Source organism: Phocoena phocoena, chromosome 6, assembly GCF_963924675.1.
Source record: "Phocoena phocoena chromosome 6, mPhoPho1.1, whole genome shotgun sequence".
Taxonomy (NCBI): Eukaryota; Metazoa; Chordata; class Mammalia; order Artiodactyla; family Phocoenidae; genus Phocoena; species Phocoena phocoena.
In genome coordinates, this window is record NC_089224.1 from 91,424,378 (window position 1) to 91,438,505 (window position 14,128).

Consider the following 14,128-nt stretch of genomic DNA (forward strand, 5'->3'; position numbering starts at 1 on the left):
CTCCCCAGTTTGTGTGTGCCTTCAAAACAATAGTAGAGATAGTACTATTACAATTGAAAACCAGTACAGAAGGGCTTTGGACTTATTTCCACTACAGAAGAATGACCACCAAAGAAAAAGAGCCCCCTTCTAAGGAGATAATTAAGGCTGCCAATTTTTTAACTTCACTCCAGATCACTCTCCTGAACTGTACACCAACATAACCAATAGCCTACTAGATGCCTCTGTTGACACTTACCATAAACACCTCAAACTCATCAGGGAAAAAGTAAGTGAATTAGTTTTCCCACCATATCTGCTTCTCTGTTTCCTATCTTGGTGAATCCACCATCATCCACTAAGTTCCAAAGCTTGAAACATTAGAGTCACGCTAGGTTTCGTTTTCCTATACCCAATTAATCACCAACTAACCCCCTTAAGATCTTACAAATCTGTCTGTCCTGTTCACTCCACAACAACGGTCCACAATTAAGAGCTTTACTGCCTCTCACCTAGTTTTACTCTAGCTTTTAACTGGTCTAAGAGGCTCAAGTCTTGGAACACCTTCCACCTTTTCTCCACAGCACAGAGGGAGACTGTTACAGAATAAAATCTGATCAATGTTACTTCTTATATCCTTCACTAAGACAATGAACATACCTATCACTCTCAAAGGTTTCCCTGCGCCCCTCTGTACTCCCTCCCTGGAACCCACCCCTATCCACACACAGCCACTGATCTATCTGTCACTAGATTAGTGTTTTCTAGAACTTAACATAAATGGACTCATATCATATAGACTCTCTTCTGCTTGACTTCTTTCATTCACCATAATTATTCTGAGATTCATCCATGTTGCCGCATGAACTGACAGTTCATTTTTGCTAAGTATTATTCCCTTGAATGGATATACTACAGTTTGTAACTAATCAGAAATACTGAGAACAAGCACTGAGTATGCTCTGGGTAATAGGAGATAAGTGGGTAGAAATATAACAGAAATCCTTCTGAGAATATTTAAATATGATTCTAAACCAAGTTCAAGGAATGTCCTAAGCAGGTTTTATATAAAGAAATAAAATCGTCAAAGGAAAAATCCAAGTAAAATCTCAATTTATAATCTTAAAACTGGCAGAGTATTTCCTAAAATAAATTAGTGACCACCCTGGCGTTAGTAAAAAAGGTCATGTAATTTGTCATCAAGTTCAATTAGGTGAACAGCATAGTCCAGCTGAACACTCTCCACAAAGACATAAAAACCCTCTCACAGAAGCCAAATTAAACAAGTACACAAAGTGATCCTCTAAGACAGGGGTTAGCAGATTTCTTCTGTAAAGGGCCAGAATGTAAATAAATATTTTAGGCTTTTCGGAACATATAATCAGTATCACAACTACTCAATTCTGTCTGCCTTTGTAGCCCCAAAACAGCTACAGACAACATGTAAATGAACGGGTATAGGTTGTTCCAATAAATCTCTATAAGAACAGGTGGCTGGATTTGGCCCTGAGCCACAGTTTGCAACCCTGCCACAAAAACGATACAATATGGGAACACTGCTGACTGTGCCATGGGGGACTGTCACAAATTCCTTAGCCTTTGATCCTGCATCCTCATCTGTGAAATGGGGATAATCTCTTCAACCTACGGAGGAACACATAACACAATGTAGGTGAAAGCTTAGTAAGTCACAAACACGTGGAAAACTGTGAATCTCAATTCAAATATACGAACTCCCCCCTCCCCACCATCCCATTACATGCTATTCTTATGCAAAAATGACAACATTCATCAAAGCCTTGGTAAATTCTTTTCTCTTCCAAGGTAACTGTATCAATGAAGATCATTTCATGCAAACAGACACAGAACCTTGGCCAACCATCTCTATTTTTGTCAAAACAACATTCTTACTTTGCCCACTCAGGGTGATTTGCTAGAGTTTCATTAATCAAATTGCTTGTGACTTCAATCATGTGTACACTCTCTTGATGTACCTGTATTATGGATAAGAAGAGAAAAGAATCTCAATAAAAATTAAACCCAATTTAACATTTATTTTCTACACTATTATTGGAACAATGCTTTTAGAGTCAAGTAATTATACATCTTAGTTTCAATTAACTTAGAAACCTCCACTGAACAGCCGCTATCCATAATGTCCTAGGACACAAACTATGGGAAATAAATTGTGCAGAACAGCTCCCTATCTTCAAGCTCAACAATGGGGGGAGAAATGTAAATAGATACAAATACTTCCAAATATATACAACATAAATATATAGATATATTTAGTTCACATAAGTGTATGTGTGTATAGTGTATGTATGTGTGTGTGTGTGTGTGTATATATGCAATATCAACACTACATGGGCTTCACAATTATAAGGCAATGTGAGACATACAGGGAAATAATCAACCGAGTAAGGTTTGTGAGTAAAGTAACCCAAGTGAAAGTGAATCTCAGAATTTATCCCCCTCAAAATGAGGGGGATAAAAAAGGAGAAGCCAATGTCAAGGAACATGTTCTATATGATTTTACTATTTTTAAAAGTATTAAATGGAGATTGGTTCAAGATGGCGGAGTAGAAGGACGTGCACTCACTCCCTCTTGTGAGAGCACTGGAATCACAGCTAACTGTTGAACAACCATCGACAGGAAGACAATGGAACTCACCAAAAAAACACCCCACATCCAAAGACAAAGGAGAAGCCGCAATGAGATGGTAGGAGGGGCAGAATCACAATAAAATCAAATCCCATAACCACTGGGTGGGTGACTCACAAACTGGAGAACAATTATACCACAGAAGTCCACCCACCAGAGTGAAGGTTCTTCACCCCATGTCAAGATTCCCAACCTGAGGGTCCAGCAACGGAAGGAGGAATTCCCAGAGAACGAGACTTTGAAGGCTAGCGGGATTTGATTGCAGGATTTGGAAAGGACTGGGGGAAACAGAGACTCCACTCTTGGAGGGTACACACAAAGTAGTGTGCTCATCAGGATCCAGGGGAAAGCACAGTGACTCCATAGAAGACTGAACCAGACCTATCTGCTAGTGTTGGAGGGTCTCCTGCAGAGGCAGGGGGCGGCTGTGGCTCACTAAGGGGACAAGGACACTGGTAGCAGAAGCTCTGGGAAGTACTCCTTGGTGTCAGCCCTCCCAGAGTCCGCCATTGGCCCCACCAAAGAGCCCGGTAGGATCCAGTGCTGGGTTGCCTCAGGCCAAACAACCAACAGGGAGGGAACCCAACCCCACCCATGAGCAGACAATCAGATTAAAGTTTTACTCAGCTCTGCCTGCCAGTGCAACACCCAGCTCTACCGACCACCACTCCCTCCCATCATGAAGCTTGGACAAGCCTCTTAGATAACCTCATCCACCAGAGGGCAGAGAGCAGAAGCAAGAACTACAATCCTGCAGCCTGTGGAACGAAAACCACAATCACAGGAAGATAGACAAAATGAAAAGGCAGAGGACAATGTACCAGATGAAGGAACAAGATAAAACCCCAGAAAAACAACTAAATGAAGTGGAGATAGGCAACCTTCCAGAAAAAGAACACAGAATAATGATAGTGAAGATGATTCAGGACCTTGGAAACAGAACAGAGGCAAAGATCGAGAAGATGCAAGAAACGTTTAACAAGGACTTGGAAGAATTAAAGAACAAACAGAGATGAACAATACAATAACTGAAATGAAAAATACACTAGAAAGAATCAATAGCAGAATAACTGAGGCAGAAGAATGGACCTGGAAGACAGAATGGTGGAATTCACTGCCATGGAACAGAATAAAGAAAAAAGAATGAAAAGAAATGAAGACAGCCTAAGAGACCTCTGGGACAACACTAAATGCAACAACGTTCGCATTATAGGGGTCCCAGAAGGAGAAGAGAGAGAGAAAGGTCCAGAGAAAATATCTGAAGAGATTATAGTTGAAAACTTCCCTAACATGGGAAAGGAAATAGCCACCCAAGTCCAGGAAGTGCAGAGAGTCCCAGGCAGGATAAACCCAAGGAGAAACACGCCGAGACACAGAGTAATCAAATTGACAAAAATTAAATACAAAGAAAAATTATTAAAAGCAACAAGGGAAAAATGACAAATAATATACAAGGGAACTCCCATAAGGTTAACAGCTGATTTCTCAGCAGAAACTCTACAAGCCAGAAGGGAGTGGCACAATATACTTAGGGTGATGAAAGGGAAGAACCTACAACCAAGATTACTCTACCTAGCAAGGATCTCATTCAGATTTGATGGAGAAATCAAAAGCTTTACAGACAAGCAAAAGCTAAGAGAATTCAGCACCACCAACCCAGCTTTACAACAAATGCTAAAGGAACTGCTCTTAGTGGGAAACACAAGAACAGAAAATGACCTACAAAAACAAACCCAAAACAATTAAGAAAATGGTAATAGGAACATACATATCAATAATTACCTTAAATGTAAATGGATTAAATGCTTCAACCAAAAGGCACAGGCTTGCTGAATGGATACAAAAACAAGACACATATACATGCTGTCTACAAGAGACCCACTTCAGACCTAGGGACACATACAGACTGAAAGTGAGGGGATGGAAGAAGATATTCCATGCAAATGGAAATCAGAAGAAAGCTGGAGTAGCAATATTCATGTCAGATAAAATAGACATTAAAATAAAGAATGTTACCAGAGATAAGGAAGGAAACTGCATAACGGTCAAAGGACCAATCCAAGAAGAAGATAAAACAATTATAAATATATCTGCACCCAACATAGGAGCACCTCAGTACATAAGGCAAATGCTAACAGCTATAAAAGAGGAAATCGACAGTAACACAGTAATAGCGGGGGACTTTAACACCTCACTTACACCAATGGACAGATCATCCAAACAGAAAATTAATAAGGAAACACAAGCTTTAAATGACACAACAGATCAGACAGATTTAATTGATATTTATAGGACATGCCATCCGAAAACAGCAGATTACACTTTCTTCTCAACTGCACACGGAACATTCTCCAGGATAGATCACATCTTGGGCCACAAATCAAGCCTCGGTAAATTTAAGACAATAGAAATCATAACAAGCAACTTTTCGACCACAATGCTATGAGATTAGAAATCAATTACAGGGATAAAAACGTAAAAAACACAAACACGTGGAGGCTAAACAATACGTTACTAGATAACCAAGAGATTGCTGAAGAAATCAAAGAGGAAATCAAAACATACCTAGAAACAAATGACAATAAAAACAGGACGATCCAAAATTTATGGGATGCAGCAAGAGCAGTTCTAAGAGGGAAATTTATAGTAACACAATCATACCTCAAGAAACAAGAAAAATTTCAAATAAACAATCTAACCTTACATCTAGAAGAACTAGAGAAAGAAGAACAAACAAAACCCAAAGTTAGCAGAAGGAAAGAAATCATAAAGATCAGAGCAGAAATAAATGAAATAGAAACAAAGAAAACAACAGCAAAGATCAATAAAACTAAAAGCTAGTTCTTTGAAAACAAAATTGATAAACCTTTAGCCAGACTCATCAAGAAAAAGAGGGAGAGGACTCAAATCAATAAAATTAGAAATGAAAAAGGAGAAGTTACAATGGACACCACAGAAATACAAAGCATCATTAAGAGACTTCTATAAGCAACTCTATGCCAATAAAATGGAAAACCTGGAAGAAATGAATAAATTCTGAGAAAGGTATAACCTTCCAAGACTGAAGTAGGAAATAACAGAAAATATGAATGACCAATCACAAGTAATGAAATTGAAATTGTGATTAAAAATCTTCCAACAAACAAAAGCCCAGGACCAGATGGCTTCACAGATGAATTCTATCAATTAGAGAAGAGCTAACACCCATCCTTCTCAAACTCTTCCAAAAATTGCAGAGGAACACTCACAAACTCATTCTATGAGGCCACCATCACCCTGATACCAAAACCAGACAAAGATACTATAAAAAAAAAAAAAAGAAAATTACAGACCACTATCACTGATGAATATAGATGCAAGAATCCTCAACAAAATACTAGCAAACAGAATCCAACAACGCATTAAAACGATCATACACCATGATCAAGTAGGATTTATCCCAGGGATGCAAGGATTCTTCAATATATGCAAATCAATCAATGTGGTACACCATATTATCAAATTGAAGGATAAAGACCTTCAATCATCTCAATAGATGCAGAAAAAGCTTTTGACAAAATTCAATACACATTTATAATAAAAACTCACCAGAAAGTGGGCATAGAGGGAACCTACCTCAACATAACAAAGGCCATATATGACAAACCCACAGTAAACATCACTCTCAATGATGAAAAATGGAAATCATTTCCTCTAAGATCAGGAACAAGACAAGGATGTCCACTCTCACCACTATTATTTAACGTAGTTCTGGAAGTCCTAGCCACAGCAATCAGAGAAGAAAAAGAAATAAAAGGAATACAAATTGGAAGAGTAAAACTGTCACTGTTTGCAGATGACATGATACTATACATAAAGAATCCTAAAGATGCTACCAGAAAACTACTAGAGCTAATCAATGAATTTGGTAAAGTTGCAGGATATAAAATTAATACACAGAAATCTCTTGCATTCCTATACACTAACAATGAAAGATCAGAGAGAAATTAAGGAAACAATCCAATTCACCATCATAACAAAAAGAATAAAATGCCTAGGAATAAACCTACCTAAGGAAGTAAAAGACCTGTACTCAGAAAACTATAAGACACTGATGAAAGAAATCAAAGATGACACAAACAGATGGAGAGATATACCATGTTCTTGGATTAGAAGAAGCAACACTGTGAAAATGACTCTACCACCCAAAGCAATCTACAGATTCAATGCAATCCCTATCAAATTACCAATGGCATGTTTTAGAGAACTAGAACAAAAAAATCTTAAAATTTGTATGGAGACATAAATGACCCTGAATAGCCAAAGCAATCTAGAGAAAGAAACACGGAGCTGGAGGAATCAGACCCCCTGACTTCAGACTATACTCCAAAGTTACAGTAATCAAGACAATATGGTACTGGCACAAAAACAGAAATATAGATCAATGGAACAGCATAGAAAGCCCAGAGATAAACCCACACACCTACACACCTAATCTATGACAAAGGAGGCAAGGATATACAACGGAAAAAAGACAGTCTCTTCAACAGGTGGCACTGGGAAAACTGGACAGCTACATGTAAAAGAATGAAATTAGAACATTCCCTAACACCACACACAAAAATAAACTCAAAATGGATTAAAGACCTAAATGTAAGACCGGACACTATAAAACTCAGAGGAAAACATAGGAGAAACATGCTTTGACATAAATCACAGCAAGATCTTTTTTGACTCACCTCCTAGAGTAATGGAAATAAAAACAAAAATAAACAAATGGGACCTAATGAAACGTAAAAGCTTTTGCACAGCAAAGGAAACTATAAACAAGATGAAAAGACAACCCCGCAGAATGGGAGAAAATATTTGCAAACGAATCAATGGACAAAGGATTAATCTCCAAAATACACAAACAGCTCATGCAGCTCAATATTAAAAAAAAAAAAAAAAAATCCAGTCAAAACAATGGGCAGAAGATCTAAATAGACATTTCTCCAAAGAAGACATATAGATGGTCAAGAGGCACTTGAAAAGCTGCTCAACATCACTAATTATTAGAGAAATGCCAATCAAAACTACAATGAGGTATCACCTCACACTGGTTAGAATGGGCATCATCAGAAAATCTACAAATAACAAATGCTGGAGAGGATGTGGAGAAAAGGGAACCCTCCTGCACTGTTGGTGGGAATGTAAATTGATACAGCCACTATGGAGAACAGTATGGAGTTTCCTTATAAAACTAAAAATAGAACTACCATATGACCCAGCAATCCCACTACTGGGCATATACCCAGAGAAAACCATAATTCAAAAAGACACATACACCCCAATGTTCACTGCAGCACTATTTACAATAGCCAGGTCTTGGAAGCAACCTAAATGCCCACTGACAGACGAATGGATAAAGAAGATGTGGTACATATATACAATGGAATATTACTCAGTCATAAAAGGGAATGAAATTGGGTCATTTGTAGAGATGTGGATGGACCTAGGGACTGTCATACAGAGTGAAGTAAGTCAGAAAGAGAAAAACAAATATCGTATATTAACACATCTATGTGGAATCTAGAAAAATGGTACAGATGAACTGGTTTGCAAGGCAGAAGTAGAGACACAGATGTAGAGAACAAACATATGGACACCAAGTGGAGAAGGTGGCGGGGCGGGGAGATGAATTGGGAGATAGGGATTCACATATATACACTAATATGTATTAAAATAACTAATAAGAACCTGCTGTATAAGAAAATAAAATAAAATTGAAGAATAAATAAATGTATTAAATGTATTGAGCACATGGTTGATCTTGGTCAGTATTCCATGTTTACTTGAAAAGAACATGATTCTGCTCTTGTCAATTAGGTCAAATTGCTTGACAATGTTTTTCAATGTTTTATATCCTTACAAATTTTATATCTACTTATTCTGTCAACTATTCCAAGAAGAGTATTAATGAATCCCCAACTATAATCATTGATTTACCTATTTTTCCTTTTAATTCCGAACATTTTGCTTCATGTATTTTATTTTTTAAGATTTTTTTTTTTTTTTTTTGGCTGCACCAGGTCTTAGTTGCAGCACGTGGGATCTTTTGAGGTATGCGGACTTCTTAGTTGCAGCATGCGAACTCTTAGTTACGGCATGCATGCGGGATCTAGTTCCTTGACCAGGGTTTAAACCTGGGCCCCCTGCAATGGAAGCACAAAGTCTTACCCACTGGACCACAAAGGAAGTCCCTGCTTCATGTATTTTAGAGCTCTAGTGTTAGAACACACATTTGTAATTTTTTTATCTTACTGCAGTATTAACTTATCATTATGAAAAGTCCTCATTTGTCTCCAGTAATATTTGTTTTAACTACATTGTCTGATATTAATATAATCACTCCACATCTCTTATGTTTACAGTTTGCTTCGTACATATTTTTTCATCCTTTTACTATCAATCTTTTTGGTTCTGAATTTAAATTATATCACTTATAGATACCATTTAGTTGGAACTTGCTTTTTCGTATCCAGTCTGAAAATCTGCCTTTTGTTTAGTTGCCTCATATTTAACATATACACTGATATGACTGGATACAGATCTGCCATTTTGCTATCTACTATCTGTCCCATCTCTACTATTCCTCTTTTATTGCCTTCTTTTGTGGTAAGCAATTATTTTTTTAGTATACTATTTTATTTCCCCTAAAATTTGCATTATTTAGTAGTTGCTGTTTATCTTAACCTTATCATACCTTTAATTTATCACAAGTTATTTCAAGTTAGTATTGACTTACTTCCAGTAAAATATCTATAGGAACTTCATACCAGTTTAGTTCCATTTCCCAGTCCTCTTCTTTATGCTACGGTTATACATACGTAACTTATCTACATATACTATAAACTCTACAATACAGTGTTATAATTTTTCTTTAAATAGGCACATGTTGTCCAAACAAACTGAAGGAGAGGGAAGAATATAACTTTTATATATACTTATATATTTACCAAGTGCTCTTCATTTCTCCCTTTGGATAGAGTTATTTCTAGAGTAATTTCTCTTCAGTCTGAGGGAACTCCTTTAGCATTTCTTATAGTGCAGGTCTCTTTATTAACAAATTCTCAGTTTCACTTTATCTAGAAACGTTTTTATCTTGCCTTTACTTTTAAAGAATAGTTTCACTGATTATAAAATCCTTAGTTGATCACTTCTTTTTTCCCCAAGACTTTGAACATGTCATTCCAATGCCTCCTCGGATTCACTGTTTATTATGAGAATTAACTCACTGTTTTGTTGTTCTCCAGTGTGTGATGTGTAATTTTTCTCTGGCTTCCTTCAAGATTCTTTCTCTCTCTGTTTGGCTTTTAGTAGCTTGACTATGATGTTTCTAGGTGTGATTTTTTTGTTTCTGTGTATTTATTCTACTCAAGGTTTGTCAGGCTTCTTGGATCTGTTAATGCTTTTCATGAAACTTGGGAAGTTTCTGACCATTATTTCTTCAAGTATTTTTCAACTTTTTTTTCTTCTCACTTTCTCAGATTCCAATTACATGTCTGCTAGGTTCTAACAGAAACGTTGATATTGTCCCACAGATCTCTGAGGCTCCAATATTTTTTAAATTTTTGTTCTTCAGATTGTATGCTTCTACTGATCTTTCTTCAAATTCACTAGTTTCCTTTTTCTGGATTGCAAATCTGCTGTTGAGCCTATCTAGTGATTTTTCATTTGTTATTGTTCTTTTCAGTTTCAGTTCAGTCTAGGATTTCTATTTGGTTCTGTTTTACAGTCTCCATTTCTCTGTTGAGTCTGCATTTGCTTACTCATTATTAGCATACTTTCCTTTAATTCTTTCAACATATTTACAATAGCAGCTTTGAATTCTTTGTCTGCTAAATCCAACATGTGGACCACTTAAGTGTCTAATTCTTTGGGTTTTTTTCCCCTTGAGTCACATTTTTCTGTTTCTTTGTATGTCTAGTAATTTTTGGTTAAAAATTGGATGTAAAAAAATGAGTTGTAGGGACTTCCCTGGTGGTGCAGTGGTTAAGACTCCATGGTCCCAATGCAGGGGACCCAGGTTCAATCCCTGGTCAGGGAACTAGATCTCACATGCATGCCACAACTAAGAGTTCACATGCCACAACTAAGGAACCCACTGGCCGCAACGAAGGAGTTCACCTGCTGCAACTAAGGAGCCCACATGCCATAACTAAGAAGCGCGCCTGCTGCAACTAAGACATGGTGCAGTCAAATAAATAAATGAAATACATTTTTTAAAAAATGTGTTGTAGCAACTCTGGATTCTGTTCTGTACCTCTGAAAGCTGTTATTTTGTTTCAGTAAGCAAATAACTTATCTGTAATCAAACTGCAAAGTCTGTCTTCCCTGTCATTAATGTCTCTGCTCAATGTCTTTTATTTTTTGAAAAGCCTAAGGGTTTCCCCTAGATCTGAATAGCTTAACAGACAGCAAATAATTTTGGCAGAAGTTATGCTCAGACACTTCACACTAGGGAGCTTCATCCTGTGCAGCCTGAGATGTGTGAGAGTTGAGAAATACAATCAAAGGCACAACAAATTTGCAAATCTCCCAGGTTTTCAATATTCACAGGACTCCTTGAGGTCTCACATATACCAGTCTAGAATGTGTGATTTATTAATCTCAGCCCTTCTATGGCTCTCTTGCTTCCAGGATCTCCCCCTTTAATTCATAGCTTCTCTGTTGCCAGCCCCAAACCAAATCCACCACCTCCCATAAGAAAAACTGCAGGTTTTTGCTGCTCATGCCAGGCAGATGAAGATAGGGAACTCCAAGCAAGAAAGCCACAAACTACGTGTTTTTACCAGATGTGGTAGCAGTTTTTCATGAGCAAATACTCCTCAAATTATTGCCTAACGGGTCATTTTCCAATGCCCTGATATGGTGTTTATAGTCATTTTTATACCATTTTATTCTTGCTTTAGGTAGAAAGGAATTACCTGACATCCTCACCCTGCTATTACCCCAAGATATATCAGGAAAATGGAGGCAAAAAGGATTTTCTGACAGACTGGATGTGGATATAAGAGAAAAAAAGTAGTCAAGAATGACCCTGAGGTTTTTCACCTGAGCAAACAGAATGAAGCTGTCATTTACCAAAATGGGAAGACTGTGAGAGAACAGACAAGCAAGGGAGGTCTGGAATTCAGTTTTGACATGTTACGTCTGAGATGTCTATTAGACATTCAAGTGGATACTGTCGTGGTGTTTTAGAGAACTATCCTTTTATTGGTTGGGAGAATGAACTAGATAACCAGTAAATTTCCTTCAAAAGCTCAGTTTGCATGAGTCCTAGACCACAATGAAGTGGTTCAGTAATACTTGTTATGAAAGTTCAGGGAAGCAAAAGCTCACTGAAGCATGGGATGAACAAAGAAAAAGAACTTGAAAGATGAACAATTGAGATGGGCAGGCAAGAAGACCCTACTCAAAGGGATGAAGAAGGGAGAGTGGAACAGAAGAAGAGAGAGAAAAAAGAGAAAAAAGGAAAACGGAAGACCATACTGGTGAAAGATTTCTCTAAGAACTAGGAACTCGTGCAGTGGCAGGTTTAGGTGAAATATGACAAAAACAAAAAAAGGTCTCTAAACAAGGCTGTAGAGTCTAAATAAGTGACTATACACGATTAAAATCCAAAGAACAGATAAAAACTGCATTGAAACTGAAACAGGTACAGAGAGAGCAGGTTGATAAGATCAGGGAATACTGAAGCTAAGAATGACTGAGAAATAGGACTTGCAAGTAGAAAGTCAAATAGCAGGAAACAGTGTAATCCTTCAGTAAATTGCTGCATATTAGATTATCTACTGATAACAGGTACTACCATATCTCTACAGCACTACAGGAACATTTTTCATATCCATGATTTCATGTAAGCTTCACAATTCCTGGAAAACATATAAAAATCTGGGATGCAGCGTTGAGTAGAGTTAATATAAAGATTTAAATAGATTATAAAAGTTTTTTAAATAGTCCATAAGATACATCACTACAGAGAAAATTTTAGCTGCACTTTGGAGAATGATTTTCTTTGATGAAAGAGGGGTGATATGGACTAAATTTTTGTATCCTCCCGAAATTCATATATGTTGAAATTCTAACAAGCAATGTGAGGTAGGGCCTTTGGGAAGTAATTAGGTCATGAGGGTGGAGCTCTCATGATGGGATTAGTGCCCTTATAAGAAGAGACACATGTTCTTTCTCCCCACCATGTGAGGACACAAGGAGAAAACAGCCATGTATAAACCAGGAAGAGGACCGTTACCAAGAACTTGACCATGCTGGCACCTTCATTTGGGACTTCCAGCCTCCAGAACTGTGAGAAATGTCAGTTGTTTAAGGCACTCAGTCTATGGTTTTCTGTTACAGCAATGCAAACTAAGAAGGGGGAGAGGAAATGCAAGCTGGAAGGATCTGGAAAGCGAGAAATATCCTAATGGTAAATCAGCAGAAAAACCAATGAGACATGAAGGAAAGGAATTGAATTCTGATCTAGGAAACAGGATCTACACTAGAAGTCATGAGATCAGATCATAGTTCTCCTACTGACAGAAGCAGCCACTTTTTCCTCAGTATCTTAATTTTTCATCTGCATTTACCTCAGAGTATTTTTATAAAATAAATAAAAATGCACGTTAAAAAATATATTAGGCAAATTCATGGCAAAACTAGTAATACAAAAATCATAGATACTTTAACTGTTATACATACTTAAAGCAAAGTAATATTTCCCATGCCTGCATCTGCTAGCTTCTTACCTACATGACAAATTCTAACAATTAAGAGTTTATTAATGATAACAGTATTGTTGTACTCTACCTTTGCAGTCAGGAGTAGGGCTAAAAGAAGGGTTCCTATCACTAACAAAAATATGATGAAAATGCTAATTATTTTGTCTAACATCTTCTCCAGCCAGATGATCATCTGCACAGAAACGAAAAAGAGAATTAGTTACCTTTCAAACACAACTTAATAAAAACACATATGTATTCAAACATCACGAAGACAAGATATTCAGCATTGCAAAGCAAACTATGGCATAATGATTAAAGCAGGGAAAGCTTTAAACCACTTTAGAAAGTTAAGTAACAATATTAATTACCATTGTTGTTTACAGAAAGAGTTTATTATTGTCATATGTAAGAAAAGGCAGTCAGCTTGAATATAAACTGTATCTATGCTTGGATTCTCATACTGTGGTATATTTACCTTTCAAATTATAATTTACAATCTGATAAAAATTCTAAACAAAATAATGACAATCCATTAGTGACCTCAAATCTCATGAAATTTTACTGTCAATTAGCAAACATAGATGACTTTAGAAAAAGTATGACTCTTACAGTACAGGTATGTCCTGAATTATACAGATAAAATAGGAGCAAATTAAAATGGGAATTACATTCAAACTATTTTTTCCCTTTAATGTCACTAGGGTTATAAAAGCAGTAAGAATAAAATCTAACGTTAAGGTAA

At 37.0% G+C, this 14,128-nt stretch overlaps 1 protein-coding gene across 1 annotated transcript in view; it reads right to left on the reverse strand.

Annotated features, from left to right (window-relative positions):
• The window catches only part of TMEM245 (transmembrane protein 245), a 91,729-nt gene that overhangs the window by 40,716 nt on the left and 36,885 nt on the right, over positions 1 to 14,128 (reverse strand). The window contains exons 8-9 of the mRNA XM_065879930.1: positions 13,472 to 13,576; positions 1,891 to 1,973 (exon numbers count right to left, since the gene is read on the reverse strand). Of these exons, the coding sequence (XP_065736002.1) occupies positions 1,891 to 1,973; positions 13,472 to 13,576 (188 nt within the window). The remainder of the gene's footprint in view (positions 1 to 1,890; positions 1,974 to 13,471; positions 13,577 to 14,128) is intronic.